Genomic DNA, 25,007 nt, shown 5'->3' on the forward strand with positions numbered 1-25,007 from the left:
AACCAAGTATCAGAGCTTGACCTCTGACAACAGGCCGCAGTGCGCTTGCACAGAATCAACCAGAGCAAACAAGACCGGGTGATGTGAGAAGTAAAACAACATCAATAACAACAATAACTTTGAAGGGAGGAGGACTAATCGACTACATCGTCCCCAGTACTCAGCTGGTACTTACTTCATCAACTCCGAAAGGACAAAAGGCAAAGTTGACCTCGGTGGAATTAGAACTTAGAACGTACCGACGGGTGAAATGCAACTAATAATAATAATAATAATAATAATAATATAATAATAATAATAATAATAATGTGGAGATGGACAAGAAACAAGAAATCATATTATCTCTAGCTGCCCAGTCCTGGCTAAGAAGGAATATATTCACAGACATGACAGAGTTGGAACCTACATACATTGGAAGCTATGCCAACATTATGGAATAACAACAGAAAAAAGATGGTATAGGCACACACCAGAAAAGGTCACAGAAAACGAGAAAGCAACCATACTCTGGGATATGCCGATACACACAGATAGAGAAATTAAGGCCAACAGACCAGATATAGTTGTCAGAGATCACGAAGAAAAAAAATGCTTTCTAATTGATGTATCAATACCGGCAGATGGCAACGTGTCTATAAAAGAAATGGAGACACTCTCAAAATACAAAGACCTGGAAATAGAGGTAACTAGAATGTGGAATCTGAAAACAGAAACAATTCCTATCATAGTAGGTGCATTAGGCATGATAAAAAAATATTCAGACAAATACATAACAAAAACACCAGGACTTACAAACACATATAACATACAGAAAATTGCACTACTAGGCACTGCACACATCCTACGCAGAACACTTTCCATACAATAACCATCAGAGTATCACAACAAATCACAGCACATACCCAAGGCACACAGAGATGCGCTCGGTAGTGAAGTGAAAGCACGCTATAAAAATAAAACTACTGAATAATAATAATAATAATAATAATAACCATTCTGTGGGACTTTCCAGTACATACAGACCGAACCATCAAGGCCAATAAACCAGATATTGTTGTGAAAGACCAAAACAATAAAGTTTGCTTATTGATCGACATGAGCATCCCCTGTGATCATAATATCTCAGCGAAAGAGTTTGATAAGCTCAGAAAATATAAAGACCTACTCATTGAAATTGAGAAAATGTGGCATCTCAAGGCGGTTACAATACCAGTGATCGTAGGAGCACTAGGAATGATCAAGAAATGAACCAAAAATTATATGAGAATGATCCCTGGCTTACCATCCCTGCAAGAAGTGCAAAAGATTGTCTTAACTGGTACATCACACGTATTGAGAAGAGCATTGTCGATGTGAGAACTGTTGCTGCTCATGTATTTTAATTTAACTTAAAAAAAAATTTTTTTTTTAATTTAAAGAAAATGATGAACGAACTATTGAGTTTGGTTTAATGGCCTACCAATGTATACTATGAGTTTCTTTGCACTAGGAGTCGGGAAGACACTCGGCAAGAAATGGAAGCAAATTTGAAAGAAGAAAAAAAAAGTAATAATAATAATAATAATGATAATAATAATAATATAATAATAATAATAATAATAATAATAATAATAATAATAATAATATTAATCAATTCTTTTATTGGCCACAAGGGCTGGTAAAAATTGATTATAACATAAAGGGACAAAACACAGGATGAAAGTTACAAAGGGTATTTTTCCGTTTGTAAAAATCAGTGTAAAAAACTGTAACAACGAAAATATTTAACAATGAAAAACTTCCAATAGGGGGAGGCACTTCGAAAGGTTACTCGTGGAAAAAACCATAAAAGCCACGGGAGCCTGGGTCAAAGAGGAAAGAGTCTGACCTTAGCCCTTTCAAACGGGTCCACCATACCACCACTTTCGCTACAGCCACTAGGCAAAGGAAAACTGCCTTGCCCTCCCGGTTAAAGGAGGTCGGCGGGGCAATCTTCACTATGGATTCAGCTGATAGCCGGATCCGTCTTATACGCAACAGTATCTGTTCGACATAACCCATAGTTCAGCAATACTCGGACACTGGACGTGTGCGTGCAGAACGGTTTCGTCGTCATGGCAGCACCTCGGCCAGGTCCGGCTGACGACACTTCCGTGCCGGTAGAGTTTATCCCGAACAGACAGTGCCCCTCGGTAGCACTGCCAGGCGAGCGACCTCTGGAAATTATCCATTGGCGCCGGTCCGAAAGTCCTCAAATCGATATCGCTAACGCCTAGATTTTTCCCCGAGAACGTCGACGCACTTTTCTTTCTCTAACTCTCTATAGAATGCTAGAGTGGAACCACTACCGATCGCATTGCCCGCTTGGCGTAGGGCGGAGAGAGCTTGACGGCACTCGAGGTGCTAAGCGCCCTTTCTCGGTCTGCGTTTGGTCCAGGATTGCAGCTCTGTCAAAGAGACGAGCTATGGAATGTCGCGTCTGACAAAAGACGACCACACCTGTTCGTCTAGGAAACGCTTGAGATGCCGTAGCCTGAGCTCATGTCTGCGCATCAGTAACCACGGCATGCCAAGGCCTCCGTTCAGCGGTCGTTGACAGCAGATGGATCGCCTGACCAGTGGTACCTGGCCTTTCCACAAAAAGTTGAAGAGCAAGCGCACCAGCTTGGCCAACCAGCGGTTGGGACAAGGGGCGAAGGTCAATCGGTAATAGATGACGGATGCGATGTACGCATTCGCCATCTCTGCTCGACCTTTCAGGGAGAGCTTCCTCTCGGCCCATTTCTGGGTGAGATTGGCCACCCCGCTCGTCACTTCTTCCCAGTTTTTATCCACCTGGAGGTCCGTACCAAACCAGACCCCGAGCAGTTTAACGGGTCCGTCTGTCAAGCGCCCTACGAAGCTGTTGGACGGCATGGACTTGCCTCTCCAGGTGCCCAGTTGCAAACCCACGGACTTTTCCGCGTTAATTGTTGCCCCTGTCACCGCTTCGTACTCGTTTAACGTCTCGCCGATCAGGTCAATGTGCCTGTGGCTCGACACCATCACGGTGACGTCGTCTGCATAGGTAGACACGCTGTTTCCACCTCCTAGATCGCGCGGGATACCCCTCAAAACCTCAAACTTGCGCAGTAATGGCCCGAGAGTCAATACGTACAAGAAGGAGGAGAGAGGGCATCCTTGGCGGACCGAACACGAGATGTCAAACGGCTCCGAAAGGTGACCGTTCACCCGTATCACCGAGCAGATGTTGCTGTATAAAGCAGCGATCCACCCGCGGAAGACTGGTCCGAAACTGGCTGCCTTGGGAACAGCTGCTAGTATCGATAGTCGACCCTATCGAGGGCTTTACTCTCATCTAAATTGTTCAAAGCCCCAGCCGCACCAGCGTCGTTAACCACCCTCTCTATGATGTAGCGCATGAGATAGAGATTATTGTGTATCGACATGGTCGGCACGGCGCATGTCTGCGCCTCGCCAATCAGCTTGTCCACGACAAGAGCCAATCTCTTGGCTAGTACCTTGGCAAAAATCTTCAACTCTGCATTGAGCAGAGTGATGGGCCTAAAGTTCCCTATAACGTCCCCCTTGTTTAGGTCCTTTGTCAGCAAAGCCACCACTCCTCGACAAACAAAAGCAGAAATTCTCCCGTTTTGCTGCCAGTTGCAGTAGACGTTTGCCAAGAGGCCCGCAGACAAGTCTGGCATTGAAATGTAAAGCTCGTAGGGCAGACCATCCAAACCCGGCGATCTACCTCTCGTGCAGCTTTTCATCGCTTCTTCCACTTCCCAGGCAGATATCGGCTTTCCGCAGCACTCTGGCTCGCTATCTGAGAGTTGCGGTAGGCCGTCCAGGTACACACCAAAGTCTGTACCGTTGTCCGTCCCACCGTTCGTCCCAAACAGTTGAGCAAAGGGCCGCTGAAACACATCACACATCTGCTTCGGTTCGGAAACCTCGCGCAATTTCTGGTCCACCAAAGACCGAATGCCACGCTTCGCCCCCGCCACGCGGGCCCATCGAGCGGTCTTAGTCGCCTCCCCGCTTAGCAAACGCGCCTTAGCTCTGACAACGCAGCCTTCGTGTTTGGCGTCAAAGTGTTGGTCGAGGGCCAACCTAGCCGCCAACACGTCGGTTTTGATGTCTGTCTCAAGAGCCTCTTCTAGTTTTCTAACTAAATCCCGCTCTCTTTTCCTACGTTCTACAGCTAGAGCCTTACTAAACCTAATCGACTCTGCTCTAATTGCTATCTTGAGAGCAAACCAACAGTTGTTGTTGACGTAATAATAATAATAATAATAATGATAATAATAATAATAATAATAATGATAATATAATAATAATAATAATAATAATAATAATAATAATAATAATAATAATAATAATAATAATAATAATAATAATAATAATGGCAGAATGGCAGAAATTCAAAAGATAGTGCTCATGGGAACTGCTCATATCCTACGCAAAATACTTTCTTTGTAATCTCAAGTTTTAAAACAAACATAATTTTCGTATGTTTTTTTAGACATCCACTAGTACAACACTAAGTACAAAACCAAATATATGGCACCCTAGGCATAACACCAACATGAACTTCCAACTTGTTGTCTCTTGAGGTCTCTGGGTGAGACTTGTTGCCAGCTTGTGCATATGTAAAGCAAAAGTAAAAAATATAATAATAATAATAATAATAATAATAATAATAATAATAATAATAATAATAATAATAATAATTAGAAGAAGAAGTAGAAGAAGAAGAAGAAGAAGAAGAAGAAGAAGAAGAAGAAGAAGAAGAAGAAGAAGAAAAAAAGGTGAAGTAGAACAAGAATGAGGATCGCAAAATCCTGTGGGATGCAATGATTCAGTGTGATCATCAGATTAGACATCGGAAACCTGACATTGTTGTGGTGAACAGAAAAGGAAAAGCATGCTTCGTAATCGACACACCATATTCTAGTGACAACAAAATCGAAAAAAGAATGAAAAAGCAAACAACTATTATGATTTGAAGTGTGCAATGAAGAGAGTGGACGTGACACCACTAGTGATTGGCGCGCTAACGTAGTTCAAAAAGATTGGTACAAATGTAAGGATAGAACAACCACAAAAATCATCATTGTTTGAACTGCGAAAGTTTTGTGCAGGGTTCTTGAAGAATGGTGAATAAATAAGTGTCACCTTTGTCTACTGGCTGTCAACAGATGACAATTTCCATCATATCCAGCTTGCTGAGAGTTTTCATGAAATACTACTACTACTACTACTACTACTACTACTACTACTACTACTACTAGTAGTAGTAGTAGTAGTAGTAGTAGTAGTAGTAGTAGTAGTAGTAGTAATAATAATAATAATACTAATAATAATAATTAACAAAGATACAAATCCAATAATTTTGAGTGTCGTCTAATTGATTAATCGATCACCATACATGACGGGTATTTTATATTATAGAAACTAAGATGACTTTGTAGGATTAAAGCTCATGACGTAAGGAGCTGGAACATAAAATATACAATTCGACGGCTGTCAATGTTTCAGACAAGGAAACATAATTTTGAGTGAGCATATCTGCTGGTAAGAGTGGAATTCTGAGTATATTTGCATCTCTTTCGGTATATCCTATACGAGTATTATTTTTATACACTTTTTAACAACCATCTTGTGGCATGGTATAGTTGCACTGATTTAAACTACACAGTAGGGTTATTTGTTAAACTTTGTGTGGCAGCAAACACACAGAATACAACGAATTTAAATATTTTGCTGGATTGTAAACTATTTCTTTAAGAACTATAGAGTCTATTTACTTTTAGCGTTGTACTATTTTCTCGAAGTGGCTGTAAAGGCTACCAATTTTTGCAGTTTCTCAGACACTACTTTTTGTATAGCTACTTGCAGGTTAATTGATAATATTACAGCTTAATTAAGCATTTCGATGTATAAAATATCTCCTGTCTTCACGCCAGCACTTGTTTGGGTTGGATCTTTCGTGTCATTACTCTCAGATAAAAGTTTTCCCTCTCTAGCTCATACATGTTTGTCAAAACAGAATGACGGTCATTTTTGTAGATAGTTTTCTTATATTTGATCGAAAGTAATGATAATTTAATGCAACTGCTAATTTCAACGACTTTTGTTCTATTTGGGATTATTAGCAGTGCATGACATTGCCATTTCTTACCATCCGATTTTAGATCATTTGTCATGCAAGTCCCGTAATATCCTATCTAATACGCTTTAATTAATTTTGGGCTGTAGAGGATTCCAAGCCGAATCTCTAGGCAGCCGAGTAAATATCACGGCGAAGCCACAGTAGTTTCTCTTAATCGACCGATTAAGCGACCTATTAGCGTTAAGCATGATTTGTTTTTCTAGACCTGATAATGTGGAAGCTTATTCTCCCACTTACCTCTCTTCTATTACCCCTGAGTTGAAGTTAGAATTCAGACTTTATCTGATAAACTCGAACAGTTGCAATTCTCAATATATTCAACCCGCTAGAATTCTCGTGGCCAAGGGAATTTCTAGGAAGTGTAGAAAGGCCTACAATGTTTTGTTAGGTGGAGGCGCAATGGCCCAGTGGTTAGGGCAGCGGACTCGCGGTCATAGGATCGCGGTTTCGATTCCCAGACCGGGCGTTGTGAGTGTTTATTGAGCGAAAACACCTAAAGCTCCACGAGTCTCCGGCAGGGGATGGTGGTGATCCTTGCTGTACTCTTTCACCACAACTTTCTCTCACTCTTACTTCCTGTTTCTGATGTACCTGTATTTCAAAGGACCGGCCTTGTCACGCTGAATATCCCCGAGAACTACGTTAAGGGTACACGTGTCTGTGGAGTGCTCAGCCACTTACACGTTAATTTCACGAGCAGGCTGTTCCGTTGATTCGGATCAACCGGAACCCTCGTCGTCGTAACCGACGGAGTGCTTCCCCCACAATGTTTTGTTGGTATCATAATCGTTTTTCGGTTAATGTCCACAACTTTATTCAACCGTATCCTTTCAAATCATCTGTCCAACGGCAGGAAAGAGCCGTCGCCAGGGATTAAGTGCAAGTACATCGCTGGGGGCGGGGAGGGGGTTCTTTCGATATGTCACATATTCCAGCCTATGACACGATTTCAAAACATCGATTCCTATCTGATACACGAGAAGCTTGCAACATTAGGCCCGTGAAATTCTTAAGCGATTTGTGGAAACCATCATCTATTATATTACAAGCTATTAAGCGTTATCTTACTTCTACTTTCGGTGAAAAATCTGACATTGGGTCTTAATTTGAGGCGTCAGTTCAAATGGTTCTTTATAATTGCCAAACTTCCGTATCCTAACCTTGGTACCGACTTTCTGCATCATTTTGATCTTCTTGTAGATTTGAAATAAAGGCGAATGATAAATTCAGAAATGGAATTTTCTACGTAGAGGTAGTAAGCTAAGTCTCTCGGCAGTTTGACCTACGAAAAGCTCTTGGTTAGGTTGCATATGACTGAATACCATTCTCTAGCGATCCTAGTATAAAGCATGCTTCTCACTCAAAATAAGTGGATTTATTTTGCCATTCACTATTTGAAAATCTTGAAATATTCTATGGAGAAGTTATTGAAAGAAGCCTTATTATTTCTACTAAGGGTACTGTGAAGCATATTTTCACCTGTCCTTCAACGAAGAAATCGTACATCCTTTATCCGCATTAATTATTATTTGATATTTAATAGGATGGAACCTCATGATGTAAACTTTTTCTGCATATGGATCATGCTGCTATAGTTTGAAGAAAGTTGTCAATTTTACATCGAAAAGACATGAAACTTACAACTGTAAGCTGTAAGCTATTACAACGTCGGTATTTATTTGATTTTACTGTATTGCAGAAATAAGAACTGATTTTACATTAAATGACTCGGTGAGGAGTGGGAGAAGGTAGAGAACTATTGTCCTCTCATTTTGCTCTCTCTAACCAATGATTAGGATATCTTTGTCTTCTTTAAAACGGATAGCTCTCTTCAGTTGTTTGTGCCTCGTTGCTAAATGGTCTTGAAAACCCTTTCTTGCATTTGTTAGCTTCCACGCAAGTGACCTTCATTTGAGACGGTGACAGGAGCCATGAAACACCTTGGTTTCAACAATACTTTCAACAAACACTTTCTCCCTCTGTGCATCTAAATTCTCTGCAGATATGACAAGACCAATCTATTACAAGTGAATCTTAATTATAAACTACATCCGAATTATTCATATGGTAAACTATAGTTTTCTTCTGCACTGTTGATAGAAGCAGAAGTTGTAACTAATTTCTTATAAACGAAACTGAAATTAACTGTTAACGAGTTTTGAGCTTGTGCTCGCAAAATGCATATTATTGCTTAATATAAATCAGCTATTACGTTATAAATGCCAGTAACCTTGCAATCAATTTTCTGCTGATTCTGTGAATTTAGATTCTAGAGGAGAAGAGTAAGTAGACAAACAAAAGGTGTGTTGATAGTATGAGAAAAGAAAGTATATGAGAAAAAGAGAAAAAGTAAAGAGGTAAGAGAACATAAAATGAGAGTTATAACTTGTTATACAACGAATGAGAAAAAGGAAAAAAAATTAATTAGGTCACAAAGCTTTCAGTCAGAAGAAAGAGAATTAGAATCGTATAACCAACGATTCAGCTATGTAGTAGCTGATAAGAGCAAAGTCTGATGGATATTCAGGCGGATAAACACATGCGCGCGCGCACTCACACACACACAAACACACACGTACATGTAAGTGCACATAATATTTCTAAAAACGAATTCATCATGTTTAATCGCTTTGCAACAATAAGATTACCACATATTTTGACTTTAGTTCTCTTGTACGTAACAATTACCATATAGCCTGACTGAAATCCCTACTTTGTAAAAGAGTTAATATGGTCTACTGAGCATTTTACCAAAAAAGCAGTTAGGTATTATATTCTTTCGCCCTAATCAGCACTCTTTCCGCTATAATAGTATTAAATAACAGTATGTAATATAGAAAATATATTACATAATATAGAATTCGAAATCTTTTATAGAAGATGACATCAATCTATGTAACAATAAAACTTATGCATGATATTGGAATACATGCATTCCTAAAGATGTGAGAGTCTGTCTGTTTTACAATATTAAGATTGTTGTTCGACAGAAAATATCGTTTATCAATAGTTAAATCACTGACACAATCGAAGTTGCTCATTACATAAATTAAGTGCGAAGCAATTGCTGAAACAAGAAAATAACAATATTTATTGGGACCAATTTTCAAAGGTCTATCTTTCGTCTGTGGTTGTCTGGGGCTTCAATTAGGAAGGTCGGCCGAAATTGATGGGATGTGCGTGACCGAAACCACACTATAAACGTAGAAGTGAGCACCAGGTTCCAAGATAATTGAATCTTCACGAAACTGTATTGCAGAGTCCAAACAGAAAGGTGATACATCGCACTCAAACAGTTCTACTGCAAGTGAATATTACTGTATATTCTACGGCAAATAATTTTCTGCTAAAAATTCGCAACTTATAAACAACACATTACCTGCTTCCTTTGTCTATTTGTAGAAGCTTGGTCATTCTCATATCTGATGAATAAACCACTACACACACACACACACACACACACACACACACACACGGACACACGCACACACACATGTACACACACACTTATATATGTATCTATCTAACTATCTATCTATCTGTCTGTCTGTCTCTTTGTCTGTCTATCTATCTATCTATCAATATATATATATATATATATATAATTGATCAAAATAAAAACATGATGCCAAGGATTCAGCGGTACATATGTTTCGGGCCTTTATTAGATAGATTTATAACAATGCATAATGTATGTCTGTGGCCTTCTTCAGCCGCGCACAACAGCTTCCTCAAGGACATGTGTTACATCACAAATTCTTGGTTGGGGATGCAAATCCTCTCATTCGCGTACGACATAATTCGGCAACAGCATAGAATTGAAGCGTCCATCTCTTTCTTCTCTCAATGTAGAATGAGGAAATTTGGATGTTGAAGTAATGTAAATAAATTAATAAATAAATACATATATAGACGTGAAGGAACCTGGTAATAAGAGTAAATAGGAGTAAAGATGGAGGGGCGAGAATTCAGGACGAAGGATAAAAAATATATAAAAAATATATAAAAAGTGTAAGTATAGAAAAATATAAAAATGTAGAGTATAAAGATATAAAAAGATATAAGGAGATATAAAGGAGATATAAAGAATATAAAAAAATATAAATGAATATAAAGGCATAAGTTTATAAAGTAAAAATAGAAATAGAAATAAAAGTAAAGAAATAAAAATAGGAATAAAAATGATAAAAATCTAAAAAAATATAAAAATATAAAGATAAGGGATGTATAGAGGTTACGGACCAAACATGGTGGTCAGGAAATTGACAAAATTTAGTTGTAGAAGCTTTGGGTGTCAATAAATCAACAGGGTCGTATATATATATATATATATGTAGTTTTATCATGGCTACCGAATAATTGTCACATATCACATGTACAGATAAATTCCTCTATTTACGTAATATCGAGGTCTCTTTCTCTCTTTTGCTGTCTTACCAATTTTATCAATATATTAATTATTATATTATTAATTTATTAATTTTTAGGCACGAAAATACTTATCTTACTACAGAAACCCGCGATATATGCTGAGGAGTCTGCGACAGCTGAACCGCGATGAGATAATCACCTAGCGAGTTCCCCTTAAAAACGAGGCTTTTCCCCACTCCATATTTTAAAGAGTTATCAGGCCAGCAGTGCTTTGGGTCTGAAGGCACGCCGTAAGGCTAAAACCCTTCCGAACGAGAAACACAGGGTAACCCCATAAACCGTCCTACCCCACTATAATATTAACTGCTCTATATTTTAGAGTGTGCTTCTCCTCCGGATTTAAGTATTTCTACAAACGATCCACATACACACACACACACACACACACACATACATATATATATATATATATATTATGTGAAATAGAAAGATGAATAATCTTGTAGTAGATTAATCAACAGTTTAACCGATACCTTAGTAGCAAAAATCACAGCAGTAATATATATATATATATATTGGCCTGCTCGCTTAGCCAGCGGGGTGGCGTCATTTGAAGGCTAAAACAATGCGAAGCGCATTGTGACCAGCGATGTGTAGCAACATCTGATAGTCTGGTCGGTCAAAGTGATCGCGGTGATATATATATATATATATATATATATATACATAGGATCAGGCGTGGGTGTGTGTTAAGAAGCTTGTTTCCCAACCACATGGTTCCGGGTTCAGTCCCACTACATGGCACCATGAGCAAGTGTCTTCTACTATAGCTTCGCGCCGACCAAATCCTTGCGAGTGGATTTGGTTGACGAAAGCTAAAAGAAGATCCTCATATATATATATATATATATATATATATATATACATAGGATCAGGCGTGGGTGTGTGTTAAGAAGCTTGTTTCCCAACCACATGGTTCCGGGTTCAGTCCCACTACATGGCACCATGAGCAAGTGTCTTCTACTATAGCTTCGCGCCGACCAAATCCTTGCGAGTGGATTTGGTTGACGAAAGCTAAAAGAAGATCCTCATATATATATATATATATATATATATATATATATATATATTCCCCCACCATCGCTTGAAAATCGACGTCGGTGTGTGTACGACGCCGTAACATAGCGATTTGGAAAAAGAGACCGATAGAATAAGTACTAGGTTTACGAAGTATATGTCCCAGGGTCGATTTCTACGAGTAAAGGCGGTGATGCAGCATGGCCGTAGTCAAATGACTGATACAAGTAAAAGAATAAAAGAATATATATACATGCACTATGCGCATGCCTGGTGGTTAGGGTACTGCACTCACGATTCCCATGTCGTGGATTCGATTCCCAGACGGAGCGATACGTTGTGTTCTTCGGCTTCATTTCACATTCTACTCCAGTCAGCTGTAAATGGATAACACTGCAACGAACTAGTTTTATGATCAATTGGAATGCTGGCTTTCTCTTCTAGCCAGTGATGTGGCATCTTTCGAAAGCAAAAACGATGCGAAGCAACGGTGTATAACAACATCTGGTAGTCTGATTGATCACGTAATCACATAAAATAAACTTACATGCATGACTGTATGTCTGTCAGCCTGCATGCATATATGTATGTATGTATGTATGTATGTCATATATGTATGTATGTATGTATGTCTGTCTAACCCAAATGGGTTAATGTTTTTTGTAAATGTAGCGAATCGTTCTTGATGCTCGTATTTACTGAGGCTGCGAAAAGTGTAAATTTTTTTTGCGTTCATCCTCTGAGGAAGTTTCCGTTGTTATTGTATTTAATGATTTAGAATAGCTATAACCACACTGTAAGCCAAATACATGAGCATAATACAGTTTCTTCTTGCAGTCATTTTACACAAAATAATCATTCTGTGTGGTAAGAAGTTTGCTTCACAACCATATGGTTCCGGGTTCAATCTCGGTACGTGGCACTTTGTGCAAGTATCTTCTAGTATAAACGCAGGCCGACCAAAGCATTGTGAGTGAATTTGGTGGGCGGAAAAATAAAGAAGCCTGTCATATGAATCTGTATAACTATGGTTGTGTGTACTTCTGTTTGTCTTCCACCACCGCTTGACAACAAGTGTTCATGCGTTTTCGCTTCTGTAACATAGCGGTTCGGCAAGAGAGTCCGATAAAATAGGAGCTATCCTTTAAAAGAAGTAAGCCCTAGTGTCAATTCGTTCTACTAAAATATTATTCAAGGCATTGTCCCAACATGGCCGTAATAAAAAATGAATGATAAAAGATAGGAATTTATGAACAGCAACGACGTTGGTGACACATTGCAATGGACAGTTCACAGTTTCACTACCTTTACAACGGTGATATTCATATTTGTGTATGTGTTAAAGTTAGGCGGAATGCAATGGGAACACATACGTAATGCATTGAGTCTTGAAGTAAACTTTGTATCCGCCCTCGATAATTTCAGTTTATCTCATATGGAGTATTAAGAGATACTTAATAAAAGCAGGGCATCATGTCTACCATTATATTAGGATAAAGTCTTGTATTTACGCAAGAAAACATTTCAGATCTTGTTGAATGCTCTGGTTGAGTTGAAATAATTCTGTCAAGAACCTAGATTGCAATTTAACGTTTATTGACATCATGCAGCTTAAATTAGTTAACAAATCAAATAATCTTCAAATAATTCTCTTCATTAAGTTTTAATAATCAAGATCGTTTCATTATCTAATAAAAATATAAACTATTATTGAAGAATAAATTACAATACAGTCGATATGAAGCATGACGATACGATATAAAAAATTTGATAAAACTAATTTAGCATCTTGTATTATAATATATGTCTGTCTATCTAAATTGATCAATTACCTGTTTTTTTTTTCTCAAAGGGATGAATATATTTGTTGCCTTCTTCGTATTGCTATTATTATTAGCAGAGTCAACACCACCTGCAGCTTCAGCAATTCCACTAATTGGTAAGTCTAGTTTTTTCATTTTTCGAATTATTTACTTATCGATTTTTAATCAATGTGAGAGCACAGTCATTTATTTCAAAAGTGGTAAAACACAAGCTATAACCCTCATGCTTTCAGCATGTCATCAACGGAATGATTTAAGCTGAAACAGGAACCGCAACAGTGTCACAGACAAGGTTCACTCGGAGTATATAAATGAGTTCTTCAGGACCTTGCCATATTTGTGTTTGAAGTAAACATACAATTGCATAATGTTAAAAGGTTCAGTTGCATAATGTTAATATATTTATTCGTAGTTCTTGGATGTTGATGATAAATTCTTTAATTACTTACATAAAATTTATATTCTTTATATTCTTTACATATCTCAACGATTCGATTTAAATCTCAAATCACAAATGTTTCTTGCATGTGAATAGGTTTTAAAAAGGAGCTAAGTTTCTGGAAGATTACCTAATGCTTTCTTGGTTTCCTGTATATTTGAAGACTTGAATTGCTCTTAGCATATGTCCACAAGGAAATTTGATTACGTTTCAGCTAAAATACCATGTAGGGAATCACTCCTTGACGCGAAACGTCAACAAATTGAATGAGCCATCGAAAGCAATGTGCCGACAGGAACGTAATGAGTATTCAGAACAAAACTACGGAAATAAAATTCCTGAAAGTTCAGCAAGAAGTATTTGGTGCAAATCATCATCGGAAATTTTATTTGGCTTCAGATTAATGCCATTTCACCTATTTTACATCGCTAAGATATGTCAGAAATCTATTTTCAATTCCATTTAAACTTAAACGATGCTACTTAGATGAGAGAATCCAAACCTCTCTTTCCTTCTGCTCGTATTTTATTGAGTTTGAATTTATTCTTACATTTCTTTAAATCTGAAGAATATCACAATTGCAGTTATGTATCAAGAATCCTGCAGCTGTCAATGGGGCACATATATTAGCCAAGTCCCAAGTGTTTATTTGCTATCAACCTTATTTTTTGAGAGTAAATTGCTGACATTTGATAATAGTCTTAACATGAAGACTATAATCCGCATTTTCTTTGTAGACCTCTAATATTTAACACTTACCTAAGAATATGTTATTTTGTCTATCTTTTCCCTAAAAATTTTAACAGTAATTACAACTGTCACAAATTTAATTGGTGTAAATTCACCATCATACCATCATAAATGCCAATTTTCTTTTCTAGGAATTAGTATTTATTTGCAAGTAGATCAAAATATTTTTAGTTCCATGGTTAAATTTGAAATCGTGGTCTTCATTAATATAACATGGGAGCAGGTAGAAAAGGAGTCTTGAATGAAAATCGAAATCATCTCGCAGACTCGCTAATATAGCAACATAAATCATATTTAACGGTGTTTGTAAAGTCGCCTATATATCAGTTGCATTCCTTAACCTATGCAGAGTCATGGATCAACTGTCAACTCTTCTACATAGATTAATCTTATGATGTCTGGCGATTATTATTGACACATAAACACAAAGCAACACACATAAGAAGACAGGCATTGAAAGTTATAAATGTCATACGATATGCAAGAAAGCTTTGATCATGTTAACTGTGTCTATAGCTTGCAGAGTTTTAAAATATAACTTGACAGTTAGCTAGTGATCCATATATAACGTACATCCTCATCATTACCGTTCTTTCAACTTTTTCTCTATCTGTCTGTCGGTGTGTGTGTGTATATATATATATATATATATAATATATATATATATATATATATATATATATCGTGGCATTCCGTCGGTTACGACGACGAGAGTTCCAGTTGATCCGATCATCGGAACAGCCTGCTTGCGAAAGTAACGTGCAAGCGGCTGAGTACTCTACAGATATGTGTACCCTTAACGTAGACCTTGGGAAGATTCAGCGTGACACAGGATGTGACAAAGCTGGCCCTTTGAAATATATATATATATATCAACCACGATAGTGGTTGAATGTATTCTTAAGTCCACCATTTTTTCAATTGCAGCAGCTTCCAAGCTTCACCACAAATTCACTCCTCAACTAAGTTGCAAACTGTTGACAGTTTTAAAGAGGACACCTCCTCAGCTACGCTTTGGCATAAATAGCTTCAGATTTGGTTCAGTAGTAAAAAGGTTACATCAAAATATCTGCGACCTCAAGGGAGGCAGCAAGGCACCTATTCACCTTAAATTAACATAAACTTTTTAATTTTAAAATATAAGTATACTTTTCTTAAGCTTAAATGATAGAAAAATGTATGAGGAATTCACAGTTGTATGAAAAGTTATGGGGTGAAATACCACGAAATTTCGTGTAAGTAAGAGAGAGAGAGAGTAACGCTTATCAATAAGAATATTAAAGAATATAATGCTAAAGTGAATACTTATTGTTCTAACACGGTGAACTGGCAGAAATGTTCGCGTCCCGGTCGAAATGTTTGACGGCATTTCGCCTATTGTATGCTTTGAGTTCAAATTCAGCTGAGATCTGCTATGCTTTTTATCCATTTCGGATCTATTCAATTTGACGTACAGATTATTTAATTAATTTTTTAAAACTAAATACTCTGAAACTTCCGATACTGGTACAAAGTGTCACATAAAACAGGGTTTGCTCTTATCGTTTCTGACAAAATTTTGCATTTTAGAAGATATTTTGTCACAAGTTACAGAGTGTCAATGGGCAAATTCGTATTTGATAACTGCCAATACACGAAATTCTCAGTTTTAACTTACTCTCTAACTTCTGCCGATGATATATATGTATATTATACATATATGTGTAAAGGAATTTCATTACCCAATCAAACCAATGAAAGAGTCTCTACTTGGTCGCCCGAAACGCTAAAAATAACAGCCAATGTATCCCCCTGCTCAGTATTTTATAAGGGAAAATCCTAAAATCCTAAAATCCTGACACATTACTAATTATCTTATAACAGCAATGCCTTGAAAAATCATGGATTACATGGAAAAATGCGAGTATGAAAAGTAATATTCCTGGAAACGTACAGGACAAGTTATACTTATTACAACTGTAAAAGTATAGGACAAACTATTGCTTCAAATAAAGTAAAGAATAAGAAACTTTTTACTTAATAGATTGCAACTAAAATTAAAATTTGAATATTAAAATATATTTTATTATAGTTTACAAATAACACTATATTTATTTAAATAAAATTTGGCTAATTTACTACCCTAAATACAGAAAAAAGTGACTAATTAGACAAAGTTACAAATTAGCTGAACAGTTCTGTACAATAAATTTAAAAGATGAGAAATGTAAAAGTGAGGACCGTAAATTAGAAGAACTGGCATTCTTTGCTGCAATATTTTTAAGTAAAAATTTTCTTACATCAACATCCAGTTCTTGAATTATACTCATTTTATCGGTCCTAAAAGGATGAATGGCGAAGTTGACCTCGATGTTGACAAATTCGAACCTACGCGCTCTTATGTATGTAGGTATTTATACACTATATATATGTGGGTGTGGTTTTGGTGCGTTAGTGTGAATGTGTGTGTATGTATATGTAGGAATCTACCTATCCATCTATCTATCTATTATCTATCTATCTATCTATCTATCTATCTATCTATCTATATCTATCTATCTATCTATCTATCTATCTATCTATCTATCTATCTATCTATCTATCTATCTATCTATCTATCACGCTGTCTGTCTATCTGTATGTACGCATGTTACTCTTTTGATCCCGAATTCATTCATTATTTGTACTTTCTTTTTCTCATTTATTTTTCATTCTAATTTTTAAAATTGTAATACTATTTGTATAAATTACAATATGATGTATATATCTACCAATAACTCTATTTCTATTTTAACGTTATGATTTCATTTGCAAGACTAAGTTTTACTCTATGGTAGTCCCTTAGGACTAGGTCTTTGTTGTCACTACCAAGAGGAAACAAATATATTCAATACAATTTCCTAAATTAAAACAAACACGATAGATTTCTAAACTCAGCACAAAGATGAAACGAGATGAAATTTAATTATGGTGTTCATGTCTTACTCTGTCTTATAAATTATACAGAGGAGCACTTCCATTTTGATAATAAATAGATATTGTTATTCCAGTCCGCTGTACAAAATCTGAATCATGGATTATATACGATGTATCACGCGGGCACCTAATTATTTCTTTCTTCAGATAACTTTTTTTGCGTTGCATAAATATTGTCACATAGTTTTTAAAGTATATAAATTAACTAAGAAATATTCTTTGTTCATGCACGATCACACTCTTAAACATGTACGAGCTAACACAAAATTGCACATGATATATTCATGAGAAACTTAGTTACTGGTTAAAAAAAGACAAACCTCTCAACCACACAATAGGTACATCCAGTCTACTAATTAGGAAATTCTTCTTCTTCTTCTTCTTCTTCTTCTTCTTCTTCTACTACTACTTCGTCTGCCATTACGTTCTGAGTTCAAATTCCACCGAAGTCGACTTTGCCTTTCATCCTTTCGGGGTCGATTAAATAAGTACCAGTTACGCACTGGGGTCGATATAATCAACTTAATCCATTTTTCTGTCCTTGTTTGCCCCCTCTGTATAGCCCCTTGTGGGCAGTAAAGAAATAAAGAACGTTAGCAGACCGGGTGAAATGTCTGTCTTTACGTTCTGAGTTCACATTCTGCCGTGATCGACTTTGCCTTTCATCCTTTCGGGGTCAATAAATTAAGTACCAGTTGCATACTGAGGTCTACCTAATCGTCTGGTCCCCTCCCTCCAAATTTCGGGCCTTGGGCCTAGAGAAGAAAAGATTATAATTACAAAAGAGGCTAACTGATAGAGCATCGGACAAAATGCTTTACGACATCAATCTTTCCGGTAGTTAAAATTTTTATCTGAAATACCATCGAGGTCAACTTTGCTATTTATCCTTTCAGGATCGATGAAATGAGTATAAGTCAAGAACTGGGGTTGATGCAATCGACTAACCCATCTCTTTAAATCGCTCTGTCATGTCACAAAATTTGACACGATATGCTCATTACACTGAGGGATTTGTCACAGTATGGCCTTAGCCAGGATGGGCGAAACGAAAGAGGGAACTTATCAGAATGATAGATTAGCTGCATTTGTATGGTCGCATTTTAATTCTTTGCATTATTTAGCTATACCGATTTGTTTTCCGACTTTTGATTTTTCCTTCTCGCCCTAAGGGGTCAATTCAAGAAAGTACTACTGTGTTAATTCGAGTCAATGATATTGATAGCTCCCCTCCCCTCAAAGTTTTGTCTGCTGCTAAATTTTAAAATCTTTCTTATTGTTGCTGGCTTAAGGAAGGGGGTAAACTGACAGAATCATTTATATGCTTCACCAAGGGCAAAAAATTTCTGAGTCGAAATGCAGACAAGGCTGACTTAGAGCCTTTCACTTTTCTCGGTCGATAATAGCATATTAGTGTCGACTAAATTTTCAGAGTCGTTAGCAGGCCTGGCAAAATGCTTAGCGACGTTTCGTCCGTCTTTACGTTGAGTTCAAATTCTGCCGAGGTCAACTTTGCTTTTCATCCTTTACAAGTTGATAAAATATATACCAGTTGAGCACTAGGGCCGATATAACAAACTTACCCTCTCCTCCGAAATTGCTAGCATTGTACCAAAATTTGAAATCAATATTACTCTGTGGTTTAAGTCAAATACTGGGCACGGAATTAATTGACTAACCATTCCCTTCAAATATCTGAGCTTGTGCAAAAATGAAAAAAAAAAAAAGAAGCTATTTATGCTGTTATCACATTCTTCATCACTATATTCATCATAACATGCATCCGGATAAAGGCAGGCAGCTGGCAGAAGTTTTAATTCGTCAGACCAAATGCTTAGCAGAATTGTTAGCACGCCAGACAAAACGTTTAGAGGCATTTCTTCTGACGCATTACGTTCTGTTTTCAAATTCCGCTGAAGCCGAATTTCCCTTCATAATTTAGTGGGGCTCAATATATTAAGTACCATTTGTTCAGAGGATCTGATGCAATCGTTAGCGCATCGGACAAAATGCTAAGGAGTATTTCTTCCAATTCATTACCTTTTGAATTCAAATTCCGTCGAGATCGATATGCCATTTCTCTTTTCGAAGTTGATAAAATAAGTAGCAGTTGGGTAATAGGGTCGATGTTATCCTCTAACTGTCACTCACTAAAATTGCTGGGTATGTGTTAAAAACTTTGAAAGAAATATTCATCCGGATCAGTATCTTCCAGGTGTCGAGTTAGTAAAATATACGCACTGGTATTAATAAATATTACAGAGATTAACAGCGATCAAGTAGACAGAAATCAATTATAATTGCTCGATATGTCTGCTGAGATACATCAAATCAGAAAGGGGTTATGGCGAGGTTGCGCTAAGGTTATATATACTCAGGCTGAGATATATGTAGTCTGAAGATCTATTTGCAAACATATATTTAATATCTAGATCTTGAATACCATCAACCAGAGATAAAATTGATACTAATTCTATATTTTATCGAGGATTTCATGTTAATCGTATGCGATATTGGGTTTATGAATTTGAATATAGTTATACGTATCTATATTTACATATATACATACATACATACACACCCAAAATCACGCACACACACACACACACACATACAAATATATACACACATACAGGTAAGAAAGTGAGAGGATGAAACTGATATATGTCTGTATCCATATGTATTTGCTCACTTAAGTGTGTGTGTGTGTATATATATATATATATATATGCATGTATGAATGTATCTATGTATGTATCTGTGTATATTATTCGATTTATCATTAATGGCTAGGACTATATGAGAACCTCTTAATAAGCTTATCTCGGAAATCCTAATAGCACCAGCTTTTGCTTTTATTTTCTTTCTGTCTATAATTCGTCGAGCACACACCTCTTAAGCACAGTTATGTTCAACATTATTATGACTATTAAAAAACTTAATATCTGGGGAATGTAATGCATTATATTACCGACTATTCATAAATGAAAAAGATTTTCTTTCCTTCTAGTAAGTCTAAAAGAACAGTACGCAGATTAATCACAAAACTGTCTAAATTGAACATTTATTTTACCGGCAAGAAATTGGAAAAAAAATTGTGGATATTTAGATAGGAAATAATCTACGCTCTGAAATAAAACAAAAGACTGGCCTCCCGGAAATGATAAACAACTCTTCAAATGTATGTAGTGTATATACAAAGCAGAAATAATTTCAAAAGCTGGTTAATGTAATAAACACAACCATTGTAAAATAAATCTTTTATCTTTTACTTTTTATGTGTTGTAATCATTGGACTCTGGCCATGCTGGGGTACCAACTTGAAGAATTCAGCCGAGCAAATCAACCCCAATATTTAATTTTGGAGAACATCTAAGTGATGGGAACGTAAATAGCCAAAACAGATTGTGTAGCGGTGGTGGAGGACGATTAAAAAGACACACATGCATACATGATGGTCTTCCACAGAGACTCTGCTAAGCAAATTCACCCAGAAGGCATTGCTGGTAAGTCCGGAGCTATAGTGAAAGCATTTGGCTATGGAGGTGCGTGGGATTGAACCCAAAGCCACGCCGTTGCAAAGCGAGCTTCGTAACACTGCACCTACGTCTGAGCCCATGACCCACGCTTCCGCCTATATATCACTATTAAGTTTGTACATATAGTAAAATTCGTGAAAAATGATTGTAGTATTCCATCCACCCTTCCTTCCTTCCTTCCTTCCTTCCTTCCTTCCTTCCTTCCTTCCTTCCTTCCTTTCATCCATCCATCCATCCATCCATCTATCATTCAATCAATCCATTTCCGCGAACTATTCCAGGCTGGGTCTTATAGAAAGAGTTCTGAGGCACGAGGACCGGTCAGAAGAAACCGTCGTTAGACTTACGGTTGGATTCCCAACCATCTTGTCTTGCTCTATCCTTAGGTCTTCTAGGTTTCAAGAATACATTTGAAATTCTTTCTTGTCACATTCTAATCATATGGCTGTAGTACCGGTACTGTGACCCGTCAATAGGGAGTGACTCGACCTTTGAAGAGACCCTAATCTCAGAGCTACGCTCTGTCGAGAAGTGGGAATTAGCAGAAAGGACGGGACATGAATTTACTGCAGAGAAAATCTGAAAAGAAAATTCTGCCAATTGGATTCGCTCTTCCGCTTCATTTCCGATTCTAACTTAAAATGAAGAGGAGTAATAGTATTTTCTTAGCTTGACACAAAGCCAGCCATTTTAGGGGGACGGGATAAGTTGATTACATCGGCCCTGGTACTCAACTGGTACACATATTCTCCACACCAAAAGGATGAAAGGCAACGTCGACTTCGGAGGACTTTGAACTCAAAATATACAGACAGATGCAATGTCGCCAAGCATTATGTCCAGAGTGCTCGACTGCTACTTATTTTATCGACCCCTCAAGAATGAAAGGTAGAGTCCACTCCGGAGTAATTTGAATTCAGAACGTAAGGGGTAAGTAGATTACGTAGACCCTGATACTCACGCTCCTGTAAGGATGAAAGGTGAAGTCGATCCCGGTGTTAGTTGAACTCAGAGCTTAAAAACAAACTAAGTGCCACCAAACATTTTGTCCAGTATGCTAACGATGGTGCCAGCTCAATACCTTCTAGGCGAGTTATATTGATTTCAAATTATGGCACAAGGCCGGCAGGTTTGGAATCAACACATCACACATGGTGGCTAACCATTTTACTAATGGTGGTAAGAAACAAACTTCGCTAGCAAGGTTCAGAAAAGTATTCGTGAAACGAAATTCTTCGAAGCTAAAATCCCTCCTGGGTGAGATTGAGATATGTTCTGTTTGTGCCCGAAAGGGGTCAGTTTATGTACAATTTACGTTCACTAATCAGCAAGAGAGGAAAGTCATGGCTTCAACGTGCTTTCTCGCATGAGGGCAGCGACTAAATGTTTCACTTTTGGAATTTGATAAGGCCTCTAGATATATATATATTTATATATACATACAAATATATGTGTCTCTAATCGTGTACTGGCTTCCACTGCATAAGGGTCCGACCCTTTTGGGCACCTTTCTCTCGATTCATCTTAGAGGCTGTAGTCCCCGTTTTTGAATCGTCAAAAGCATCTTCCGCATGTGCTTTCAGTAACTGTGCCATGACCATAAGTTCTGAAGTGATTTTGGTATTTGAATAAATCTATTACAAAGTTGAAAAAGCCCAAATCAAATTCTCCTATATATGTGTGTGTATATGCCTGTGTATATATGATTTGACTTTGTTTTACTCTATTTTCAGGAGCCTACTACTGTCTAAACATGATACTTATCACTCTGTCCACATTCTTGTCCGTCATTGTGGTCAATCTATATTTCCACGGATCACGATCACGAGTGCCACCTATCGTGAAAAAGGTTTGTCCATTTATCTCTATCTTTATGTACGTGTACTTTCAATCATAGGTGTATGTAAACGTATGACTCTGTTATGTAGTATACATGTGTTTACATGTACTTTACGTAAATGCGTAAGTTTAATTATGCAATATCTCTTTTATTACAATCAGTATGGATTAGCTGATACTTTGAATGACAGACAAAATGTCTAGTGATATTTCTTGCAAATGTTTTCATCTGGCATTAATCTTATGTTTCAACTTTCCGGTTTAAATAACATACAAGATAAATATAGTTATGACTATCTGTAAATGTTTAAACTTTGGTAATTTATGGATATTTTGTAAGCTTCTTAAAATATATCTACCCCGCCCTTAATAGTGTTTATTACTTATATGTACATGATACATGTAATTAGAATAATGCTTTATAAAGAAAATAATATTCTAGTCACATACTGGCGTCAGTTTGATATATGATACTCTCCAACAAAAATGTACATGTCTGTATGCGAATGCTAGAAATCTGTTATTTACAGTATATTTTAAATTATACAGCAAAGAGTATATCTCTTAGGTTTTAACAAACAATTAAAAATAATATGTGGTTTATATAATCACCGTTTTCTCTATGACATCTTCCCATCTGTCAATCGGCTTTTTAATGTCACATTCATAAATTATTTAGGTTTAGAAATGAAAAAGGAAATTAACTCATTTTCAACTTCTGCTCTTAAAGTAGGTCTTAATCCATTTAAATGATTTTGTAAACTTCGAAACCATGGTAATTTGTAGATCCGTAGAATATGGTGGGTGATGCATAATTTTCCCGGCATATTTTTTTAGACCTTTGACACATGATGGTTCCTATTATGTTTGTTAATGATGGACGTTTTTGCAGCAAAGCTACTTTCTAATGTGCTAGCTGTTGGCATTGTACATCAACTCTTATTGCTTGGTTATCGTCTACAGCTCAAGATGAGTTATTCCAAGCATAACCAACCATGAACATAGAAGAATTTACTTGGTTTTTCACCACGAATGAGACGCAGATGTTTTTGCTTAACATTATGATAACGTATCAATTCTTCACCTCCAGTAATGACTCTATCCAAAAGTGGCATTTACAGCTTACGAGATCGCAATGATGCATAGCGCTCAACACTTCTTTTGCGATTGTCTGCGTGATCCATTTTCCCACCTTTAACACTTTACCAAGCCATTTCAATTCATGATGAACGGTGCTTAGTTTCGGAACTATAGCAGTCAGGTTTGCTTCAACAGTGGCTTCCAGTATATCAAGATCCAACCTTCTTGGGCGCTACCCTTCTGTTGATTTATCTAGCAGCCTGTAGTCCTCGTTTTTGAATCGTGAAAGCAATCTACTGCATGTTCTTGCAGTTGCTACTCCATCACCATAACTGTTATGGAGTGATTTTGCTGCTACACCTGCACTATTTCCCTTTTGAAATTCATGGGTTGATTGCTTGGAGTGAACACTGGGGCCAATACAACAAATGCAGTTATGATAAAATTGACAAAATCTCAAAGATAATTATATATATAAATATATATATATATATATATATATATATATATATATGATTTTGACGTATTTCAAATGGAATTAAGAAGTTAAAACCCGTTACATCTAACTAGAAATTTACTTACAAAGCTGACAAAGCTTTCGTTACAAACTGTTGCTTAACTATCAGTAATTTTTAATATTGATTTTACGTTTTGACACACGGTCAGCGGTTTCGGGGTTAGGCGTATGCTGATTACAACGACCCAGTGATTAACTGGTACTTATTTTATCGTCTCCTTAAGGATGAAATGTAAAGTTGACCTCGGTGGAGTTAGAACTTCGAGCTAAGCATTTTGCCCAGCATGCTAACGATTCTGCCAGCTCACCGCCTTATTGTCAACAATCTTTAATATTGTGTGTATATATAAGTTGGTGCGCTGGCAGAATGTTGTCCAGCAAGATACTGAGCGGCATTTTGTCTGGTTTTATGTACTCTGTTCAAACTCTACTGAAGTTGACTTTACCTTTCATGCCTTCG

General features: G+C 37.0%; 1 protein-coding gene across 5 annotated transcripts in view; it reads left to right on the forward strand.

Annotated features, from left to right (window-relative positions):
* The window catches only part of LOC115214201 (neuronal acetylcholine receptor subunit alpha-10-like), a 247,720-nt gene that overhangs the window by 221,772 nt on the left and 941 nt on the right, over positions 1-25,007 (forward strand). For all 5 annotated transcript variants that reach the window (XM_029783306.2, XM_029783315.2, XM_036501736.1 and 2 more), the window contains 2 exons: positions 13,458-13,544; positions 22,845-22,960. In XM_029783306.2, coding sequence (XP_029639166.1) covers positions 13,458-13,544; positions 22,845-22,960 — 203 coding nt within the window. The remainder of the gene's footprint in view (positions 1-13,457; positions 13,545-22,844; positions 22,961-25,007) is intronic.

This window comes from Octopus sinensis, linkage group LG1, assembly GCF_006345805.1.
Source record: "Octopus sinensis linkage group LG1, ASM634580v1, whole genome shotgun sequence".
In the NCBI taxonomy this organism is placed as follows: Eukaryota; Metazoa; Mollusca; class Cephalopoda; order Octopoda; family Octopodidae; genus Octopus; species Octopus sinensis.